Source organism: Mya arenaria, chromosome 1 (assembly GCF_026914265.1).
Source record: "Mya arenaria isolate MELC-2E11 chromosome 1, ASM2691426v1".
Classification (NCBI taxonomy): domain Eukaryota; kingdom Metazoa; phylum Mollusca; class Bivalvia; order Myida; family Myidae; genus Mya; species Mya arenaria.
Window position 1 is genome coordinate 1,341,862 of NC_069122.1, and position 25,206 is coordinate 1,367,067.

General features: G+C 33.7%; 1 protein-coding gene across 9 annotated transcripts; it reads left to right on the plus strand.

Annotated features, from left to right (window-relative positions):
* The first annotated feature begins 149 nt into the window (after positions 1-149).
* On the plus strand, positions 150-22,906 carry LOC128230897 (uncharacterized). Of its 9 annotated transcripts, none has more exons than XM_052943333.1 (12): positions 150-1,305; positions 1,580-1,642; positions 7,870-7,955; positions 8,423-8,676; positions 8,904-9,007; positions 9,232-9,490; positions 18,596-18,681; positions 19,149-19,402; positions 19,631-19,734; positions 19,959-20,930; positions 21,119-21,298; positions 21,597-22,906. In XM_052943333.1, exons 6-12 carry the CDS (start codon positions 9,439-9,441, stop codon positions 22,427-22,429), a joined length of 2,481 nt encoding a protein of 826 aa, XP_052799293.1. In that variant the 5' UTR covers positions 150-1,305; positions 1,580-1,642; positions 7,870-7,955; positions 8,423-8,676; positions 8,904-9,007; positions 9,232-9,438; the 3' UTR covers positions 22,430-22,906. The 9 variants fall into 9 exon arrangements, with proteins under 9 accessions (XP_052799293.1, XP_052799299.1, XP_052799287.1 ...); XM_052943339.1 differs by having other exon boundaries at positions 150-1,140; XM_052943327.1 differs by lacking the exons at positions 150-1,305; positions 1,580-1,642 and adding an exon at positions 2,489-3,043.
* Positions 22,907-25,206: the final 2,300 nt, after the last annotated feature.

A 25,206-nucleotide genomic window follows, 5' to 3' on the forward strand; every position in this document is an offset into this window, starting at 1 on the left:
GTTTTAATTACATATTTTACATATAGATATATTGATATATAGTTCCGATAATTATTCGTCTTTCAGCTGTAACCATCTATTCAAATTTCCTTCATATTATACAAATGGCTATCACTCGAACAAAGACATTTGTCACGTTTATGTGAATCTTATCTTTCATGTAGCAGCAGGATTCGAGCAAGTCCATGTACTCTTGGTTTATTTAATCAGAGACCACATCCATATCCATATCCATATTGCCGAAAATGTATGTTTATTATGCTCTCCTAAGAAAAAGTATGCAATCGACGTCAAAGAGAAAGACAATCTTAGGCTCAACCTAGAAACATCGATTGAGATCATCAAACAATAATTAGCACAGCTTAATCAAAAGACTTCACTATTTTAACACCACAACCCTAAAAGTTACAAAAGCGTTTTGCACTTATTATTCTGAGAAAAGAGCTTTACTCTCAGAATCAGGAAAATCATTCTTGGACAACCTCAGGCAAGAACATCTGTGGAAACTTGTCATTGTGATCAAAGAATGCGGACAGTTTTCGATTACGGCTTAAAGATATGCAAACGAAGACGTCATTATTGTTCAATGATCCATATGGAATTTATTTGCCGAGAAAAATCTCCACACGGAGACAATTTTACATGACATGAATGTCTAACGTTATTTTCAACTCCATGAAAAAGGATATTTTAAAGCTATTTATATTTTAGTACATGTCGAACCTGTGCGCATATCTATGTGTCCGGAACCAAAATTGCTTATAACGGGGACGCGGAAACTGGTTTTCGAAGTTATGAAAAGTTTTCAGATTTGAGAATGGATATAATACAGGAACACAATGCAATTTATAAAATCGGGGCATATGCGAATTTTACACTCCATAGAAGGTCATCAAGATAGGGATTTGAAGATACGCAAGATAGCACGACGGAAACGGAAACACAGTTTGCAGCCACTATTGCTGAAGTAGAATATTTGTTCGACGTCGGGACGTTATAAGCTACTTACTCATATGCTTGGCACGCAAGCGGAATTTCTGCAGATATTGATAATTTTATCGTGGAATGATTTAAAATATTAAACACACGTTCGCTTTTTCATCAGTAAGAAACCCACATTAAAACCCACAACAAACAAACGTAAGCACTACGTCAGAATTAACAACTTTTACTCAACAAATCTCATATACATGTACTTAGTATAATATTCATGGTACATGGCAATCTAGCGCCCCAAGTTTGGATATTTTTATCTGTTTTTTACGATGGACAAGTTGTATATCGCTTCATCTTATTTGACAAAAGGTGAGTGTTAAACATAATGTTAATAAGTTGTAAGACCATTTCGCGCAAAGTCAGCTGGGAATTTCAATGAAATTAATTAATTTATACTTGTGGCTTCGTTAACACTTGGTGTGTTGATTTTAAAATCCAATAAGTGCGCAATACTGATATTACTAATGCCGTCATAACCCCTTGCGGTCACACAATATGAACGTCAAGTTTTCTGTATACAATGCACTTATGTATTGCATATATTGATATTTTTCCTGTAAAGTTTCAACGTTTTTAATTTCAGAACATGGCAGAGATTAATGATGAATTTGTTGGAGAAGATTGCCTTCTGAAAGTTGAAAATCCGGTACTATAAAATGACTTATTTCGAGTGTTTGATTGAAAAAGTGAAGTTCATTGTTATTATTATTTTGTTTAAGAACTGATTTGGTCATAATCGGTCTTTTAAGCGAACATTTCATTCAGTAACATGTTCGGTTACATGGAGTAGCACATACTCAATGACACGTTTGATAATATGATTCCTATAAATGGAGGCATTCAATATGAGCTAGTCATTATATGTAATGATTGATGAATTGCACTAAAGTTTGCAAATATGTCTGCATGTTGTATAATTCTGGAAGAGTACATAGTTTCTACTATATCTTGCAAACATTTTCTGGGCCTATCCGGATCTTTTGTAAGAATGCAATAAAACTATTTTAACAAAAACTTTGTTAAAGGCCCGTGCTAATTCGAAACTGACAATCAACTGTTGCGGTTTTCACTTTGGAACGGAAATGACTTAACTAATCTTTATTTCCTCAACTGCACAAAGAGTTAAACAGAGATACATTTACAAACATGAATCTGATACAAACATGAATCTGATATAAATTCATTACAGTTTATATTTAAAAGGTTATATTCTTAGCTAAATAGGTATACATCAGGTAAAAGTGTGCATGGCAAAACGTTCATTTATTTAGAGACCATGTACGTTGATTTGCACAATACTTAGCAGGAGTATACCGTCGGTTTGAACTAGTTTAATTTTAAATAAAACATATTGAAACATATTCATTATGATCAGGCCCCAATATCTCGAAACTTCTTAAGTCCCTTATAACAGGATTAATCTAATCTCACTATTTCTCTTTATCTATAATTTGTGAAATTTTAACTTCATCTAGAGTTATTCAACCTTAAATAGAAATTTCTTTTATGATGTTCACAATTAACCATATTTCATTTACCAAAATGACATTTAAGTATGTGTTCTGACCATTTAAAATAAGCTACTTAAGTTTGTTAAACTTAAGAAATTTCGAGAGGCTTAAGTCGATAAAAGATCTGCTTGAATAAATAACTTACTTTCACAATGACATCATTTCTCACTTTGAATGTTAAAGTTTGCAAAGCGACTGAGTAAAAACAAATAGTGCAATTAGTTCGATCTGCAAAATTACGACTCGAATGTACGATACTTGTCAAATAGGATAAACACCAAATCTCTTATACAAGTGTATATAAAAACAACACTGCTTAAATAAACCATTGTGTTTCTTTTATTCGACCTTCAGTGTTACTGCGTCTGTGAACGAAAACGAAAGTAGATAAAATAGGAAGTGTCTCCAGTTTGATGATTCATCGTCATATGTAAAAGGCGTTTTTTCATCTTGAAACATTTCCTTTCAAAGATCTGATGAAAACTGTTTGTTTTTCTTTGTACGTAATTATTATATAACGGTGTAAATTATAAAAGGTATGTTTATATTTTATTATCAGTTGCCTTGCACAATAGTTATAAATATTTCGTTATTTCTTGATTTCATTACAATAGCGACTTAAGTGACGAGCCAAGCAGTCAAACATTTACCAGTTAGCTTGTATTGTATAATTTTGATAATTAAGCGTCTGAATCTTTTAAAAAATAAAGATCTACTATAGTGTTTGTGAGCTATATCGTGATTTATATGACTGTGGTAGTTTACCTGGAGAAAATATGAGTGGTGTCTTTGCCTCATGATTATAGATCGTTATTGAACAATCATACAGTACACACTAGCAGATCAACGGCAGGGGGCGCACCCGGCGTCCGCTCCCCCTTTACATTGTCCATGTTTACTTTTTATTCCAAAATAGAAGAAAGAAAATAATGAGAATACGCTCAAAATGAACCATTTATTTCGGACTTGAAATTGTTGAAAAAATGGGAAGAACATCCCCCACACCCCCGCCCCGCCGACCAACACTTTTAACCAAATGAATTTCGGTTATGGGGGAGTGGGGCAACTCAATAGGTTAAACCCTTAGCTATGCCCCTTCTTACGTCAAATCCTGCATCCATCCCTGTGTTACATGCGTAAAGTATATTAAATGTTTTTATAGTTTTTAAATAAATATCGAATTTTCAAGAAATGCTGTTGTAAACGTGAATGTTATATGTGTTATATGTGCTGCCGTTAACGTGAACTTCTTCTCATCTAAATAAAGCCGACTATGTTTAATCGGTATGGTTAACAAACGTATAATAACATGCTTATTCTATTCTATTTTATACTTTGTATTGCTCTCTCCATTGGGACGAGAATGTATACAACCCAAAACTCTTCATGGTTTGAATTGACATCAATTCGATTTGAAAATGTTCAATTTATGTTGCCTGATAATACAACAAAATGGAATTCAAAATAAACTTCAGCCAAACCCGTCCCATGTACGCTCTAAAGTGAAGAAATTCAACAGCCAATAAATGATTACATTAAATAACAAAATTGCCATTCCTAAGGTTAATCATAAATTGCCCACACTCCAGTTAAATCCCCTTCTTCAAAAATGGTCAAAATATCTTTATCCAGAAGAAATCAGGAAATAATAAGAAGCACTGACAAAGAAATAGACTACCATGAAAATGACCTTCCCTCGTAAGATGATAATTTGTATCTTGCATGGCCTTTCGTGTAAGAAAGATACCTCCCAACCCAAGCCTTCTATAGCGTGTTATTTGGAAACAATTTAGGTTTACAAAATTTTCAGATTTCAAATAACACCATATGACAATTTTTCTATTGTGCTACAGACGACGGTCTTCAACAAGGGAGGCAATTTTGTGATGACAAAAGGAGAGTAGTTCATTACGGGTATTTTTTATCTTTAGCCATGAGCACGATAAGGATGTCCAGCCTGGCCGAATATTTGAATCTGGGGGGTGGGGAATTGATAGCTTTGGTGCCATAGAAGAATATATCACCAACCAGACATCGTAAGAGGAATCACAGCCTCGAGTTGTGATAATAAAGTTTGATAGTTTATTCAATTGCATAAAGGCCAGGCCATAGCCCCATGAACATACATATGTACATCAATGGAATTCATAATATATAGAATTAAATGCACTTATATCAATCGATCGTAGGCCACACTATATATTATTACACTTACACTTATTTATACTAACAAGGCACTTTCGAAACACAAGTTGAACATAGACGGTACCCACAGAATAACATATAACCATAGTGAGGTGACAGTGGTTACAAATATCATTTAAATGAGTATTTAACTACATTATAAATATAACAGGGACTCTCATTTCAAAGGCCTTGTGGATAAACATTGCTAATTTCCTTTGAATAGTCTTATTTGTATTTGTAAAAGTTCAACAAATTTGGTTATATTTGGTCTATTTAAAGCTGCACTCTCACAGATTTAACGTTTTGACAATTTTTTTATTCTTTGTCTTGGAGCGAGCCAATTTTTTGCGATAATCTATGGAAACCAATTATATATGACTGCTGACAAAAAACTAAATCGCAGATTTGTATATTTAAGTTCAAAAATTGATGTTTCATGCATTTTTCTTAAACCGTTAGTAACGGTTTAATCCATAAAACATTAATTTTCGAACTGAAATATGAAAATCTACGATCTGAGTTTTTGTCAGCAATCTTATATCATTGGTTTGCAGATATTTACGCAAAATTTTTCTCTTCCAAGACAAAAAAAAGTTGTAAAAATGGTAAATCTGTGAAAGTGCAGCTTAAAATAGTATTTATGCATGCATTGTCTTCTTAAATAACTAAATAAAGTACATTCAAACACGAAATGAAATTCATCTACTATTTTATGGAAAACTTGACTTTTCCTTCCATATTCAGATATAGGAGTACCTGTGTGACGAAAGTCTAGGTCTCGTCAATGCTTTCCTAAATTTAACTATATATTAACAGCACACAAAAATGGCTGCAACTTACAGTCTGCGAACAATACTAACTTTTTTGCTCTAGATGAATTATTAAATTCAGCAAACCATTTTCGTACACATAAATTTTTAGTCTCTGATACAGTTTACATATAAATATAAATTAAAACCACAAACACGTTGAAATAACGATACATCATAAAATGATAGTGATTGTAATACCTCTTTAACAACTTTTGCCCATGACAAACAATTTGGCAATTTACCGGGAGATGTACATGGAACGGAGTTGGCGGGAGTATATCTTGTCTTCCAGTTGAATGTATTCATCACTGCATCAATTGAATTGTCCATCTTTTGTCAACATTTGTTGAAACATATGAGGGTTGACTCCGTCTCTTACAGATGGACAATGGATAATGGATGGATATACATTTATTTCATGAAAGAAATAACATTTGAAATAATAGTTCAATGTTGAATGCATTATTGACTTAGTAGAGAGAGCAGTTCAAACTAATTATTAAATAAAATAAGCATGTTATGAGAAGAATTGACGTTAACAACAGCATATATAAAATTCACGTTAACAACAGCCTTTCTTGAAATATCGATATTCATTAAAATAACTAAAAGACATTTTACAAACAATTCGTTTAAAGAATGAAATGAACAAAGTCAACATTTTAACACATGTAGGAGTTCTTCCATGTTATTAATTACTAAGAAACGTATACAAAACAAAGACTCAGCGTTGCATCGTTCTACAAAATTCCGTCGAGTTGAAATTTTGGCCAAGGATTCCATCGTTTAAACTAGTTTAATTTTAAAGGAAACATATTGAAACATTTTCATTATGATCTGTGGCGTATGATTACATTGATATGTGTTTATTAAACTACTGTGCATTATGTTAGAAAATTGGCGCCTAGAAAACCTGCCCGCGTAAAGACCCTTTAGGTCGATAAAACTTTGTCTTCACCTGAAAATAAGGCTTGAATAAATAAACATGATTTTCACAACATTTCTTTGAAGGTTAAAGTTTGCAAATCGATTGAGTGAAAAAGGAGTTAATTAGTTGAAAATGCAAGTTAACGACTCAAATGTACGATACTGGTAAAATAGGATGAACACCAAATCTCTTATACAAGTGTATATAAAAACAACACTGCTTAAATCTACAATTGCGTTCCTCTTATTCGACCTCCAGTGTTACTGCGACTGTGAAACGAAAACGAAAATAGATAAAATAGGATTTTTCTCCAGTTTGATGATTCATCGTCATATACAAAAGGCATTTTCCATCTTGAAACTTTTCCTTTCAAAGATTTGATGAAAACTGTTTGTTTTTCTTTGTACGTAATTATTATATACTGGTGTAAATAATAAAAGGTATGTTTATATTTTATTATCAGTTGCCTTGCACAATAGTTATAAATATTTCGTAATTTCTTGATTTCATTACAATAGCAACTTTAGTGGCGAGACAAGCAGTCAAACATTTACCAGTTAGCTTGTATTGTTCATTTATAGTTTTGATAACAAAGCGTCTGAACCTTTTAAAACAATTAAAATCTGCTATACTGTTTGTAAGCTATATCGTGACTTACATGATTGTTGTAGTTTATTTAAATGGAGTAAATTTGAGTGGTGTCTTTGCCTCAAAATTTTAGTTTGTTGTTTATTTCTTATACATTACACACGACCAGATCCAGGGGAGGGGGCGCACCTGGCGTCCGCTGCCCCTTTAAATAGTCCAAGTTTTCTTTTTGTTTCAAAATATGACTTGAAAGTGTTAAAAATTGGTGAAGTACCCCCAAAACCCCATACCAACACTTTGGACCAAATAAATTTCGGTTCTGAGGGAGGGGCTCATCTCAAAAGGTTACCCCCGAAAATTCGCGCCCTATCACGTCAAATCCTGTAGCCGCCCTTGTTACGTGCATTAAGATAACTGATAATAAGTATATAAATAGAGCTGCTGAATAGCAGCAACAGTAAACTGTTCAAAATTCATCTAAAGTATGCCTTTAAGCATGGTAGTGATAATCTATTTAGATAACAAAGATAACAAACGCGGTGAATTAATGTTGGGGAAACATTGTTCTTCGTTGCACGTGTAGTTTAATGGAAAAACCCCTCGACATATTCATTGTTTCAGTCTTCCGGAAGTTGTCATAGACACAAAATAATATGTTTTAGCGTTGTTTTCAAACATTGTTTCTCTAGCGTTCTTATGCTTAACTTAAACAAAACTGTTTACACAATCAAGCGCTCTAGCTTTAGATACTATTTTCTGAAAAATAATAGACTGTAAATCAAATCCGACGAACGAAACATGATTTTTGTGTGGCCTGTTTTTCTTATTTGAAGTTAAATGTTTACAGAGCGGCGGAAGGCAGAAATGGACAGCATACATTCATACGACGAGAAGACGATTTCGTTTCAATTTATAGACGAGCATGCAAAAAAGGTAAGAAATGCTCAATTGGTCACCTTGGTTACTATGACAAATGTATATGAATTAAAGACCATATCAACATGTTTTTGTTGTAAATTGGGATATTGTGTAAATTTCAAAATTTACGCTTCAATATTATTATCCAGGCACGTTTGTGAGGAAAGGTTATAGCTCATAATGTCGTGTTGTGTCGCCTTTGCATTGACCAATATTGACCGAACGACAATTAAACGATGCCACTTTTTTACATTGACCGACCATGATGGCAATTCATTCGCAATTTGAGCGTGAATCATTTGTATGTACGGACAGAAAATCATTATGCATCTTAAACACGTAATTGTTGTTAAATATAACAATCTTACTTACAAAGACATGTATATGTATGTATATGAAAAACTACAGAAACAAGTACAGTAGTCGAAAATTGAAACATGAACCCCGTTTACATATTATGGTATTTTGTTTAATAATGGCAGGCGTCTTCAAAGGACGCAGTGAGTTTTAAGACGTTGATTGAGTACCTACGTATACCATGCGATAGACTCCTGGAACGTGACCTGTACCTAGCCAGAGCCATAGCAGTTTGGATCAGTACAAACGTCCACAGCACTGATGATCCAGAAAATGACAGACGCTCCTTAAGTGAGCTTGCAACTACACCAAAAGGCTGTATGCAACTTCTAAGACGAAAGGAATTTAAGGAATGGCAAATATTTCAAAAACTTTTTGAGTGAGAATATTTTATTATTAATAAGAAAGACATGTTATGATATAATCGCTAAATATAAATTATGACATTTTACAACATAACAACTAAAAAAATGATATATTGGAGTATAATTAGTCTTACATTGAAGATACTTATAAAAAAAACATTGATAAAAAACATTCGTAACAAAAACATTTCTATGCTTATTGGAACCGACATCACATGGAGGAGATTTGATTTTATCTTAGTACTGCCGGCATACAACACCACGTGGTAGAAGGTCGCGTGAAGAACATACAATATCGAGCAGGCGACAAAGAATTTGCGACAAACAAATGGATGTATTTCAGTTGTAAGTTACCAACACTTACGTAGAATTACTTCAATGGACAATGATGTTTACAACTGAGCGTCGAATGGTGATCAAATTCGATTCTAATCTGCCTAATTAAGCTTCAGGGCATCGAGCATATAGTGTCGTCTCACATCGTTAAGCATTTATAAAGTACTGTTGTGTACCAAACTACAGAGATGTAATTTACGTGTTCGACTATATATTATTTTTCTTTTTTACAGCATTTGGTCATCTTCATCTGATGCATCCTGGGTGGCTAGTTAAAGCTGTTGCTAGTTCCAAGCACAGTGACGAGGTAGAGCTTGAAGCAAGTTCCGAAATTACGCAGAAAAGAAGATCAACGGATTTAAGAGATACAGTTGATTCAACACTAAACGACTTTTGGTTTTGTACACGCCCTGATATTTTTGCTACTCGATGTCTTCCAAATGATTCAGTATCTCAACTTTTGCCAACGCCATCTCGCTTTTTCAGAAATAGGTAGGGTAGGTAGGCTTTTTTTATTAGGTTTATATAAGAATGTCATTTTCATCATAGTGGAATGGTGTTAAAGTTATCTTCTGTGTAAGCATTTAAAGTTTTAAACTACATATTGAAAAGAAATTTAAAAAAAAAAAGATTATTTATTTTTAGTTTTTTTTTCAGTTTTTCATTATTTTTTTTCAAACGGACTATAAAAACGGTATGGTCGGCGCCTATTCCGTAGGTAGGGTCGGGTTACCCGAACCAAATGTATTTTTTAGGCCTAATTTTACATTAAAACCTATGGAGTGCTAAATTGGCATCAAGCCATCAACTGATTAAAATTGGAAACATGAAGTCTGATTAACAGGACAAAAGTCTTGAGTTCCGCATTGAATCCATACTCAATCATCTTTTCTTGCTAATATATATAAATGATATTACAAACATTTACTTCATATATAAGTGATTCTTAAAATAAAGACTTATATGCTGATGATCGAATCGTTCGTGAAGCAGGATATAATGTGCAAACAATAAAGCAAATCTGCAACAAAACATAGAAAATGAATGACTATGGTACAAAACAGATAATGTAGCAATACATCGAATCCAATCAAAGTGTAAACCAAGCGTCTGATACACTTTTCATCTCTCAATTTTCTCATTAACAATAATCTGGTCGAAAATGTGATTTGTCAGACAGTCATGTGCGTTCACAAGGAAACTAATGTACATTTAAATTCACACAGAAATTCATGTATGCCCAAAACTTCATATAAAACCCAATAGATTAAAAAAAACTCCATTCTAAACGACAGATATGGAAAGAAAATATTATAACTTATATGTCCTTAAACAAGTTAATTACTGCTGTATAGTTTGGGCCACAGGTACTCAATCTAGCTTATATAAAATATTAAAAATTCGGAAGAGGGCAACAATAACTTATTACAGAAACGTAATGAAACTCTGTCTATGCCATATTTAATAACCTCGGTGGTTTACCTTTAGAAACCGCTTTAATTATTACACTTGATTGTGGTATATAAAGCTTTAAACAAACCAATCGCCATCATTATTTCGAAACTTTTCAGCTCTACTCTCTACGATTTTCAACTAGAGGTGACATCAGTTCTTGTACAAATATGAACAAGTACAAAGTACATGCTGAACAACTTTTTTTAAAATACCGGTAAATACACATGAAATTGTGAACCAGTTTACATAAGTTTGTTTTTATTTCAAATATTTGTTTTAATTACATATTTTACATATAGATATATTGATATATAGTTCCGATAATTATTCGTCTTTCAGCTGTAACCATCTATTCAAATTTCCTTCATATTATACAAATGGCTATCACTCGAACAAAGACATTTGTCACGTTTATGTGAAGCTTATCTTTCATGTAGCAGCAGGATTCGAGCAAGTCCATGTACTCTTGGTTTATTTAATCAGAGACCACATCCATATCCATATCCATATTGCCGAAAATGTATGTTTATTATGCTCTCCTAAGAAAAAGTATGCAATCGACGTCAAAGAGAAAGACAATCTTAGGCTCAACCTAGAAACATCGATTGAGATCATCAAACAATAATTAGCACAGCTTAATCAAAAGACTTCACTATTTTAACACCACAACCCTAAAAGTTACAAAAGCGTTTTGCACTTATTATTCTGAGAAAAGAGCTTTACTCTCAGAATCAGGAAAATCATTCTTGGACAACCTCAGGCAAGAACATCTGTGGAAACTTGTCATTGTGATCAAAGAATGCGGACAGTTTTCGATTACGGCTTAAAGATATGCAAACGAAGACGTCATTATTGTTCAATGATCCATATGGAATTTATTTGCCGAGAAAAATCTCCACACGGAGACAATTTTACATGACATGAATGTCTAACGTTATTTTCAACTCCATGAAAAAGGATATTTTAAAGCTATTTATATTTTAGTACATGTCGAACCTGTGCGCATATCTATGTGTCCGGAACCAAAATTGCTTATAACGGGGACGCGGAAACTGGTTTTCGAAGTTATGAAAAGTTTTCAGATTTGAGAATGGATATAATACAGGAACACAATGCAATTTATAAAATCGGGGCATATGCGAATTTTACACTCCATAGAAGGTCATCAAGATAGGGATTTGAAGATACGCAAGATAGCACGACGGAAACGGAAACACAGTTTGCAGCCACTATTGCTGAAGTAGAATATTTGTTCGACGTCGGGACGTTATAAGCTACTTACTCATATGCTTGGCACGCAAGCGGAATTTCTGCAGATATTGATAATTTTATCGTGGAATGATTTAAAATATTAAACACACGTTCGCTTTTTCATCAGTAAGAAACCCACATTAAAACCCACAACAAACAAACGTAAGCACTACGTCAGAATTAACAACTTTTACTCAACAAATCTCATATACATGTACTTAGTATAATATTCATGGTACATGGCAATCTAGCGCCCCAAGTTTGGATATTTTTATCTGTTTTTTACGATGGACAAGTTGTATATCGCTTCATCTTATTTGACAAAAGGTGAGTGTTAAACATAATGTTAATAAGTTGTAAGACCATTTCGCGCAAAGTCAGCTGGGAATTTCAATGAAATTAATTAATTTATACTTGTGGCTTCGTTAACACTTGGTGTGTTGATTTTAAAATCCAATAAGTGCGCAATACTGATATTACTAATGCCGTCATAACCCCTTGCGGTCACACAATATGAACGTCAAGTTTTCTGTATACAATGCACTTATGTATTGCATATATTGATATTTTTCCTGTAAAGTTTCAACGTTTTTAATTTCAGAACATGGCAGAGATTAATGATGAATTTGTTGGAGAAGATTGCCTTCTGAAAGTTGAAAATCCGGTACTATAAAATGACTTATTTCGAGTGTTTGATTGAAAAAGTGAAGTTCATTGTTATTATTATTTTGTTTAAGAACTGATTTGGTCATAATCGGTCTTTTAAGCGAACATTTCATTCAGTAACATGTTCGGTTACATGGAGTAGCACATACTCAATGACACGTTTGATAATATGATTCCTATAAATGGAGGCATTCAATATGAGCTAGTCATTATATGTAATGATTGATGAATTGCACTTAAGTTTGCAAATATGTCTGCATGTTGTATAATTCTGGAAGTGTACATAGTTTCTACTATATCTTGCAAACATTTTCTGGGCCTATCCGGATCTTTTGTAAGAATGCAATAAAACTATTTTAACAAAAACTTTGTTAAAGGCCCGTGCTAATTCGAAACTGACAATCAACTGTTGCGGTTTTCACTTTGGAACGGAAATGACTTAACTAATCTTTATTTCCTCAACTGCACAAAGAGTTAAACAGAGATACATTTACAAACATGAATCTGATACAAACATGAATCTGATATAAATTCATTACAGTTTATATTTAAAAGGTTATATTCTTAGCTAAATAGGTATACATCAGGTAAAAGTGTGCATGGCAAAACGTTCATTTATTTAGAGACCATGTACGTTGATTTGCACAATACTTAGCAGGAGTATACCGTCGGTTTGAACTAGTTTAATTTTAAATAAAACATATTGAAACATATTCATTATGATCAGGCCCCAATATCTCGAAACTTCTTAAGTCCCTTATAACAGGATTAATCTAATCTCACTATTTCTCTTTATCTATAATTTGTGAAATTTTAACTTCATCTAGAGTTATTCAACCTTAAATAGAAATTTCTTTTATGATGTTCACAATTAACCATATTTCATTTACCAAAATGACATTTAAGTATGTGTTCTGACCATTTAAAATAAGCTACTTAAGTTTGTTAAACTTAAGAAATTTCGAGAGGCTTAAGTCGATAAAAGATCTGCTTGAATAAATAACTTACTTTCACAATGACATCATTTCTCACTTTGAATGTTAAAGTTTGCAAAGCGACTGAGTAAAAACAAATAGTGCAATTAGTTCGATCTGCAAAATTACGACTCGAATGTACGATACTTGTCAAATAGGATAAACACCAAATCTCTTATACAAGTGTATATAAAAACAACACTGCTTAAATAAACCATTGTGTTTCTTTTATTCGACCTTCAGTGTTACTGCGTCTGTGAACGAAAACGAAAGTAGATAAAATAGGAAGTGTCTCCAGTTTGATGATTCATCGTCATATGTAAAAGGCGTTTTTTCATCTTGAAACATTTCCTTTCAAAGATCTGATGAAAACTGTTTGTTTTTCTTTGTACGTAATTATTATATAACGGTGTAAATTATAAAAGGTATGTTTATATTTTATTATCAGTTGCCTTGCACAATAGTTATAAATATTTCGTTATTTCTTGATTTCATTACAATAGCAACTTAAGTGACGAGCCAAGCAGTCAAACATTTACCAGTTAGCTTGTATTGTATAATTTTGATAATTAAGCGTCTGAATCTTTTAAAAAATAAAGATCTACTATAGTGTTTGTGAGCTATATCGTGATTTATATGACTGTGGTAGTTTACCTGGAGAAAATATGAGTGGTGTCTTTGCCTCATGATTATAGATCGTTATTGAACAATCATACAGTACACACTAGCAGATCAACGGCAGGGGGCGCACCCGGCGTCCGCTCCCCCTTTACATTGTCCATGTTTACTTTTTATTCCAAAATAGAAGAAAGAAAATAATGAGAATACGCTCAAAATGAACCATTTATTTCGGACTTGAAATTGTTGAAAAAATGGGAAGAACATCCCCCACACCCCCGCCCCGCCGACCAACACTTTTAACCAAATGAATTTCGGTTATGGGGGAGTGGGGCAACTCAATAGGTTAAACCCTTAGCTATGCCCCTTCTTACGTCAAATCCTGCATCCATCCCTGTGTTACATGCGTAAAGTATATTAAATGTTTTTATAGTTTTTAAATAAATATCGAATTTTCAAGAAATGCTGTTGTAAACGTGAATGTTATATGTGTTATATGTGCTGCCGTTAACGTGAACTTCTTCTCATCTAAATAAAGCCGACTATGTTTAATCGGTATGGTTAACAAACGTATAATAACATGCTTATTCTATTCTATTTTATACTTTGTATTGCTCTCTCCATTGGGACGAGAATGTATACAACCCAAAACTCTTCATGGTTTGAATTGACATCAATTCGATTTGAAAATGTTCAATTTATGTTGCCTGATAATACAACAAAATGGAATTCAAAATAAACTTCAGCCAAACCCGTCCCATGTACGCTCTAAAGTGAAGAAATTCAACAGCCAATAAATGATTACATTAAATAACAAAATTGCCATTCCTAAGGTTAATCATAAATTGCCCACACTCCAGTTAAATCCCCTTCTTCAAAAATGGTCAAAATATCTTTATCCAGAAGAAATCAGGAAATAATAAGAAGCACTGACAAAGAAATAGACTACCATGAAAATGACCTTCCCTCGTAAGATGATAATTTGTATCTTGCATGGCCTTTCGTGTAAGAAAGATTCCTCCCAACCCAAGCCTTCTATAGCGTGTTATTTGGAAACAATTTAGGTTTACAAAATTTTCAGATTTCAAATAACACCATATGACAATTTTTCTATTGTGCTACAGACGACGGTCTTCAACAAGGGAGGCAATTTTGTGATGACAAAAGGAGAGTAGTTCATTACGGGTATTTTTTATCTTTAGCCATGAGCACGATAAGGATGTCCAGCCTGGCCGAATATTTGAATCTGGGGGGTGGGGAATTGATAGCTTTGGTGCCATAGAAGAATATATCACCAACCAGACATCGTAAGAGGAATCACAGCCTCGAGTTGTGATAATAAAGTTTGATAGTTTATTCAATTGCATAAAGGCCAGGCCATAGCCCCATGAACATACATATGTACATCAATGGAATTCATAATATATAGAATTAAATGCACTTATATCAATCGATCGTAGGCCACACTATATATTATTACACTTACACTTATTTATACTAACAAGGCACTTTCGAAACACAAGTTGAACATAGACGGTACCCACAGAATAACATATAACCATAGTGAGGTGACAGTGGTTACAAATATCATTTAAATGAGTATTTAACTACATTATAAATATAACAGGGACTCTCATTTCAAAGGCCTTGTGGATAAACATTGCTAATTTCCTTTGAATAGTCTTATTTGTATTTGTAAAAGTTCAACAAATTTGGTTATATTTGGTCTATTTAAAGCTGCACTCTCACAGATTTAACGTTTTGACAATTTTTTTATTCTTTGTCTTGGAGCGAGCCAATTTTTTGCGATAATCTATGGAAACCAATTATATATGACTGCTGACAAAAAACTAAATCGCAGATTTGTATATTTAAGTTCAAAAATTGATGTTTCATGCATTTTTCTTAAACCGTTAGTAACGGTTTAATCCATAAAACATTAATTTTCGAACTGAAATATGAAAATCTACGATCTGAGTTTTTGTCAGCAATCTTATATCATTGGTTTGCAGATATTTACGCAAAATTTTTCTCTTCCAAGACAAAAAAAAGTTGTAAAAATGGTAAATCTGTGAAAGTGCAGCTTAAAATAGTATTTATGCATGCATTGTCTTCTTAAATAACTAAATAAAGTACATTCAAACACGAAATGAAATTCATCTACTATTTTATGGAAAACTTGACTTTTCCTTCCATATTCAGATATAGGAGTACCTGTGTGACGAAAGTCTAGGTCTCGTCAATGCTTTCCTAAATTTAACTATATATTAACAGCACACAAAAATGGCTGCAACTTACAGTCTGCGAACAATACTAACTTTTTTGCTCTAGATGAATTATTAAATTCAGCAAACCATTTTCGTACACATAAATTTTTAGTCTCTGATACAGTTTACATATAAATATAAATTAAAACCACAAACACGTTGAAATAACGATACATCATAAAATGATAGTGATTGTAATACCTCTTTAACAACTTTTGCCCATGACAAACAATTTGGCAATTTACCGGGAGATGTACATGGAACGGAGTTGGCGGGAGTATATCTTGTCTTCCAGTTGAATGTATTCATCACTGCATCAATTGAATTGTCCATCTTTTGTCAACATTTGTTGAAACATATGAGGGTTGACTCCGTCTCTTACAGATGGACAATGGATAATGGATGGATATACATTTATTTCATGAAAGAAATAACATTTGAAATAATAGTTCAATGTTGAATGCATTATTGACTTAGTAGAGAGAGCAGTTCAAACTAATTATTAAATAAAATAAGCATGTTATGAGAAGAATTGACGTTAACAACAGCATATATAAAATTCACGTTAACAACAGCCTTTCTTGAAATATCGATATTCATTAAAATAACTAAAAGACATTTTACAAACAATTCGTTTAAAGAATGAAATGAACAAAGTCAACATTTTAACACATGTAGGAGTTCTTCCATGTTATTAATTACTAAGAAACGTATACAAAACAAAGACTCAGCGTTGCATCGTTCTACAAAATTCCGTCGAGTTGAAATTTTGGCCAAGGATTCCATCGTTTAAACTAGTTTAATTTTAAAGGAAACATATTGAAACATTTTCATTATGATCTGTGGCGTATGATTACATTGATATGTGTTTATTAAACTACTGTGCATTATGTTAGAAAATTGGCGCCTAGAAAACCTGCCCGCGTAAAGACCCTTTAGGTCGATAAAACTTTGTCTTCACCTGAAAATAAGGCTTGAATAAATAAACATGATTTTCACAACATTTCTTTGAAGGTTAAAGTTTGCAAATCGATTGAGTGAAAAAGGAGTTAATTAGTTGAAAATGCAAGTTAACGACTCAAATGTACGATACTGGTAAAATAGGATGAACACCAAATCTCTTATACAAGTGTATATAAAAACAACACTGCTTAAATCTACAATTGCGTTCCTCTTATTCGACCTCCAGTGTTACTGCGACTGTGAAACGAAAACGAAAATAGATAAAATAGGATTTTTCTCCAGTTTGATGATTCATCGTCATATACAAAAGGCATTTTCCATCTTGAAACTTTTCCTTTCAAAGATTTGATGAAAACTGTTTGTTTTTCTTTGTACGTAATTATTATATACTGGTGTAAATAATAAAAGGTATGTTTATATTTTATTATCAGTTGCCTTGCACAATAGTTATAAATATTTCGTAATTTCTTGATTTCATTACAATAGCAACTTTAGTGGCGAGACAAGCAGTCAAACATTTACCAGTTAGCTTGTATTGTTCATTTATAGTTTTGATAACAAAGCGTCTGAACCTTTTAAAACAATTAAAATCTGCTATACTGTTTGTAAGCTATATCGTGACTTACATGATTGTTGTAGTTTATTTAAATGGAGTAAATTTGAGTGGTGTCTTTGCCTCAAAATTTTAGTTTGTTGTTTATTTCTTATACATTACACACGACCAGATCCAGGGGAGGGGGCGCACCTGGCGTCCGCTGCCCCTTTAAATAGTCCAAGTTTTCTTTTTGTTTCAAAATATGACTTGAAAGTGTTAAAAATTGGTGAAGTACCCCCAAAACCCCATACCAACACTTTGGACCAAATAAATTTCGGTTCTGAGGGAGGGGCTCATCTCAAAAAGTTACCCCCGAAAATTCGCGCCCTATCACGTCAAATCCTGTAGCCGCCCTTGTTACGTGCATTAAGATAACTGATAATAAGTATATAAATAGAGCTGCTGAATAGCAGCAACAGTAAACTGTTCAAAATTCATCTAAAGTATGCCTTTAAGCATGGTAGTGATAATCTATTTAGATAACAAAGATAACAAACGCGGTGAATTAATGTTGGGGAAACATTGTTCTTCGTTGCACGTGTAGTTTAATGGAAAAACCCCTCGACATATTCATTGTTTCAGTCTTCCGGAAGTTGTCATAGACACAAAATAATATGTTTTAGCGGTGTTTTCAAACATTGTTTCTCTAGCGTTCTTATGCTTAACTTAAACAAAACTGTTTACACAATCAAGCGCTCTAGCTTTAGATACTATTTTCTGAAAAATAATAGACTGTAAATCAAATCCGACGAACGAAACATGATTTTTGTGTGGCCTGTTTTTCTTATTTGAAGTTAAATGTTTACAGAGCGGCGGAAGGCAGAAATGGACAGCATACATTCATACGACGAGAAGACGATTTCGTTTCAATTTATAGACGAGCATGCAAAAAAGGTAAGAAATGCTCAATTGGTCACCTTGGTTACTATGACAAATGTATATGAATTAAAGACCATATCAACATGTTTTTGTTGTAAATTGGGATATTGTGTAAATTTCAAAATTTACGCTTCAATATTATTATCCAGGCACGTTTGTGAGGAAAGGTTATAGCTCATAATGTCGTGTTGTGTCGCCTTTGCATTGACCAATATTGACCGAACGACAATTAAACGATGCCACTTTTTTACATTGACCGACCATGATGGCAATTCATTCGCAATTTGAGCGTGAATCATTTGTATGTACGGACAGAAAATCATTATGCATCTTAAACACGTAATTGTTGTTAAATATAACAATCTTACTTACAAAGACATGTATATGTATGTATATGAAAAACTACAGAAACAAGTACAGTAGTCGAAAATTGAAACATGAACCCCGTTTACATATTATGGTATTTTGTTTAATAATGGCAGGCGTCTTCAAAGGACGCAGTGAGTTTTAAGACGTTGATTGAGTACCTACGTATACCATGCGATAGACTCCTGGAACGTGACCTGTACCTAGCCAGAGCCATAGCAGTTTGGATCAGTACAAACGTCCACAGCACTGATGATCCAGAAAATGACAGACGCTCCTTAAGTGAGCTTGCAACTACACCAAAAGGCTGTATGCAACTTCTAAGACGAAAGGAATTTAAGGAATGGCAAATATTTCAAAAACTTTTTGAGTGAGAATATTTTATTATTAATAAGAAAGACATGTTATGATATAATCGCTAAATATAAATTATGACATTTTACAACATAACAACTAAAAAAATGATATATTGGAGTATAATTAGTCTTACATTGAAGATACTTATAAAAAAAAACATTGATAAAAAACATTCGTAACAAAAACATTTCTATGCTTATTGGAACCGACATCACATGGAGGAGATTTGATTTTATCTTAGTACTGCCGGCATACAACACCACGTGGTAGAAGGTCGCGTGAAGAACATACAATATCGAGCAGGCGACAAAGAATTTGCGACAAACAAATGGATGTATTTCAGTTGTAAGTTACCAACACTTACGTAGAATTACTTCAATGGACAATGATGTTTACAACTGAGCGTCGAATGGTGATCAAATTCGATTCTAATCTGCCTAATTAAGCTTCAGGGCATCGAGCATATAGTGTCGTCTCACATCGTTAAGCATTTATAAAGTACTGTTGTGTACCAAACTACAGAGATGTAATTTACGTGTACGACTATATATTATTTTTCTTTTTTACAGCATTTGGTCATCTTCATCTGATGCATCCTGGGTGGCTAGTTAAAGCTGTTGCTAGTTCCAAGCACAGTGACGAGGTAGAGCTTGAAGCAAGTTCCGAAATTACGCAGAAAAGAAGATCAACGGATTTAAGAGATACAGTTGATTCAACACTAAACGACTTTTGGTTTTGTACACGCCCTGATATTTTTGCTACTCGATGTCTTCCAAATGATTCAGTATCTCAACTTTTGCCAACGCCATCTCGCTTTTCATTTGATCGATTCGTAGAAATAGCCGACCGCCGCCGAGAATTTTACAGTAGAAAACTAACATTGCTTTGTAAGAATACGTGTTGTATAGAAACACATGACGGCGAATGTTCCATTTCTTTATTTTCTGTTGGTAAATCAGGTCAGCGGCTAGAGTTTTTCTACAATTTTGCTATGCATGAAGAGCAGGACCGAAATCAAAGGGAAGGAACCCCCGAAAGGTCAGCGTTCAAAGACATGGTACTTCCCCATGTGTTACACGAGCCGACAGCAAAGTCGTATCGAGATACGTTTACTTTTGATGTACGTTGTCCGCAAAAAGGTGAATACTGGTTGAGGCTCATGGTTGGAAGTTCTGGGGAAAACGACATATCCAACTGTTGTGAATTCAAAATCATAAGTGATTCTCCAAGAATTCACTATAAATTTCCACCAAGACATAGTCTTAGTGTCTGCGGCTATGGTCCAAAAGCTGAAAAAGCCAGGTTGAAGGAACCGTCCGTGAAGGGAGGAATGATAACCGTGGAGGTCAGAGACGATCCGGAAATGGAGGAAATTCTATCATTTGGTATTGCTGACAGCGATGGAATTGATCATATTGAAGATGGTTCAGACACTCTCAATGATCCAGACAACGGCTCTGATGAAATTGTAAATTATGAGACAGAATTGTATGGTAGTGACTTTGATGGTGAGGATGGGCAAATTCAGAGCTGTTTCCAAGGTACGGCGTATGTATATATTGTAGTGTAAACATAATTGGAACACGTATGAACGTTTGAACGCATGTTTCATTCTGAGTAAAAACATTGTATTATAAAAAAAAACAAAGATAATAAAGAATACTTGTCAAAAATGTGGACAAAACTTGTTTGCAAAACGATATGTTGTATCCTTGAATATACTATTCAGATTGCACTCGCACATCGAAGGATTTGAAAAAGCAGAAGGTGTTCTTCTATGCGAAAATTCCGAAAGCAGGCGAATACTCCCTCGTTATATATGCCACATGGTCATCCATCAGAGATGATCATATCAGGAGAGAGGCAGTCGCATGTTATTTTCTTACAACAGATGAAGTAACCAAAGCAGGTAAGTTGTGAATCTTTTTTTGTCCAAATCTCTGTTGATTCCCCTACACAAATGTAGTGTTTGAATTATATCAATTTTACTAGTATTATATTTAGACAGAATACTGACTGATAACATTAATGTCTTATGCCTTATAGCAGTGGTCCAGTGTTGACCCTTGGAATACTCAGTGATTATGCAGATAACTCATTGATGTCTAGCAATCGTTACTAAAACAAATGTGCAACCCAAATGCCTCGCGTACTTTTTTCAAAATCACAATGTAATATATAACACTGGTTTAGAATGTGTTTTTCAGAGGGTGCTACAAATGTAGAAAACATAGATCGTATTAGCAACACGGAAAACAATGGGAAAGAAAATCGTTCTTGCATGGATGATCATTTTGTAGGAAACGAAGCTATGTCATTTAATCCGATAGGCATGCTTAGTGTATGTGCAGAGGAGTTTACGAACAAACGAGAAAAAAGAATACAACTTAGAAAAGAAGAAAAATGTGTTCTGCTGTCAAATAAAGGCAGAGAATTCCTAGAGAAGTTACGAAAAGAACATAATGGTGATATCAACTTCAACATCACAAGTGAAGGTGACCTTATTATCCCTACACGGAATATATATAAGAGAGAGCACCTCCAGGCTAAGGCTGTGGTTGAAAGTATCAAAATTTTCCTCTCAGAAGCTACCACATACAGGCGACGAGTATCTCTTGATGATGCGGAGTACCATTTTCTAGAAATGTATTGCAAGGATACTCTTCAAGCCGCCTCAGTTATATTTGTACCGGACGTTAAAGAGTTAGTGATCACTGGTACTCTCGAGCATGTTGGTAAGTCTGTTGAACTCATCACACATTTGAAAAGGGGGATTCGACGAAAGGTTGAAAGAGTCTGTAAAGAAGGATTATACACCTTTCTGATTTCGGAGAACGGAAAGAATCATTTAGAAAATATTGAAAGGGAAATGGAAAGCGTTATTATCATAGAGGGTTTTGAAAACAGTTTTGACGGTGAACTTGAGTCAGTTACAGTAAGAGTTTTGGCTCAGAAGAGTGAAAATCTTGAGACAACACTTCAGCAACTAAGGGTTGTTGAATTGTCCCATCCATTGCTGCAAGAGAGAAACGACATTTAACATACAATAAAATGTGCACTTTGTGCAAGATGAACGCTGCAAGAACAAACTCGTCTATTTCAATATTTGCAAAAATCGACTTTATTTCTGCATGTTAATTACCAGCAGTTGTGATGTCATTTGAACATAGACTACAGACGTCACAGGTGAAAGCTTTGGAAATTTCGAGGAAGCGTATCATTAGTATAGAATGCCGCATAATTTGGGACTTGAGATATAAATGATATTTATGGTTTTCTCATGGTATTCATATGTATTAACAGTGTTACTGAAAAAACCTTGGAAAGATCATGCAATGAATGAAGTAAGCTGTGCTATGTTTCTGTTTCTGTCACGGCTATTCGTTTGCTTATCTTTACAAGGAAAGGTACTGTACTTATATTGGTTTAGTCCTGATGTCTTCGATGTTGCCATTTTCTGCATTTTCATGAAAAAACTGTTTCATTGATCATAACAATATAGATGAAATACTTGAAACATTGTTAATATGCCACCATAAACCGACCTTAACGTATTGTCAGCCCATGTTTAATTACAAACCGGGTACAAAAAAAGCCTACATGCTGTTTTACATCAATGTGGTTGCTTTTCTGTTGAAATGACACTTTAATTAATTGTCAACGATTTAAAACAAACGACGGTGTTAAAAATTATGTTCTTCTGTAACAGCTGAACTGCGTCTTTTGTGGTGCAATATATAATAACATAGCAGCCACAATTAACATACACCAAGAATACAATGTATATTCGTTTAATACATAATGGTGTTCATTACATTTAGTGGCAGGTGATTGCATATGGATAATTTGAGTATGTTAGTTATAACACATAATCGTATTTAGTTCCTGTTGTTGTACCGTAGTGTTAGTGCTGCTCTTATTATCGTTCATGTCATGTACTTGAATTAAACATGTTAAGAGTTACCACATCAAAAGAATCTTCTATCAGAAGAGTTTAAGTGGTGGTGAAACTTCAGGAATGAGTCAGTGATATTTCCCTGTTTAGAAACTGCTACACGAAGCTTAACACTTAACTCACGATAAGTAAAGTAAATAGTCGTATAATTTGATATTGTATAGACAGATATAGTCCTGGGACAAGGCATTCAATTTTCTACGATACCTGATGTACATGTAAAAAGAATTTGAGAAAGATATTAGTGGAAATACAACTAGATTTACAAATTAAATGTTCATTCCCCTTTACTCCAAATGTATATGTAATGTTAAGTGAGTATACAATGAGTATGCATGGTGTTTTGTCTGAAATATTACACACTTACAATGAAGATACAGATTATAAATCTTATTTTAATGTACAATAAAAAAAATATGTTAAGGTGTGTCGTGCATTGATTGTGTGCTCTTATCTCAGAGAACAATGTCACACTTGGATGTAAGTTTAATTAAATATGGATTATAAAGCCATACTTCGTGTCTAAGTCAAAACGTTTTAACTATAAATGGAAATTCAACACATATTTGTAAAGTGTTATTGGAAGGTTTATCATGCAAAAAGTGCTTTATCTTAAACGCCGATGTCACTATATTGATTTTAAAGCTGCACTCTTACAGATGTACCATTTTTACAACCGATATTTTTGTTTAAATATGAGCCGATTTTTTGCTTACATGTCCGAGAACCAGTTGTATAAGACTGCTTACAAAGGATCAGATCACATATACTTTCAAAATTGATATGTTATGCCGAAAAAATCTTTTTTTCTTAACGCGTTAGTAACGCTTTTAGCCACAAAACTTCAATTTTCGAACGTAAATATTGAAAACTTAAATCTGATATTTTGTCACCAGTCTTTTATCACTTGTTTCAAGACATTTACACAGAGATAGGCTCATTCCAAGACAAAAAATAAAAACGGTCAATCTGTGTGAGTGCAGCTTAAATACCCCAAAACGTGTAGTAAAGGATTTATGTTTTGCTCTTGAAAAAGACTAAAAACTCAAAGCTAAATAAACATGAGCTTTTTTACGTTTAAAAGCTTTGGCCTTCCCCACCCACTTTAGCACTGTGCATGGCCCGTAAATGAGCGACATAAGTGACATTCCCTGTCACGAGTTCATATAAGAGTTGAACACACATATTGAGATACAAGGTGATCCGGTCATGGACGTATTCAATGACAGGCTGTACGAATAGATAAAGAGAGGGCAGAACTTTAATAGAAAGTCTTACTATATAAGGACTGAAAGTATCGATTGTCTGGCGCATCGCACTTAAGTCAATGAGGAAATAGTTATTAAATTGCAATTAAAGCTACTACAGCACATGCCAAATAGCCAGATATTTTGAAGATCGAGTTAATTAAAAGTCATTTTAAATCCAAACAAAAGAACGGACAGACAAATAAAAGGTGCATATCAATGACAAGATGTTTTCATCTTTCACTGTTTTTATGCAAAAACCGCCTTGAAACAGTCAGTAAAACATATATTTATAATATCGCCTCTTCATATTTTTATGGTTAGTCTTATCTAAGGCTTATTGCTAGGTATAGACTCATATTTTTCAGTTTAAAGTCAACAGAAAGTTATCTGAATCATTATAGAGAACTCCCGAACTGAAATGTTGAAGTCGTTTCCTATAACCCCATTAAAGTTGCGTTCGTTTTATTTTATTTGACAGACCCTATTTTAGTAGGATAACGCGTGAATGTCAAATGAAAATAATGCCGCAGTGTCTGTGTTGATAAATCATCTGACATATGTTTTGTTTGACTTCCCTCCCTTGGCTGATCCACGATTTGACGTTTTGGTGTT

What these genes read in the sequence shown, in the direction of transcription:
- LOC128230897 (XM_052943333.1), top strand. Translation starts at nt 9,439, where the DNA reads ATGATTCAGTATCTCAACTTTTGCCAACGCCATCTCGCTTTTTCAGAA. An exon ending in TCTCGCTTTTTCAGAAATAG is followed by an intron (nt 9,491 to 18,595) that starts GTAGGGTAGGTA and finishes AAATGTTTACAG; the next exon opens with AGCGGCGGAAGGCAGAAATG. An exon ending in ATATTTCAAAAACTTTTTGA is followed by an intron (nt 19,403 to 19,630) that starts GTGAGAATATTT and finishes ATTTTATCTTAG; the next exon opens with TACTGCCGGCATACAACACC.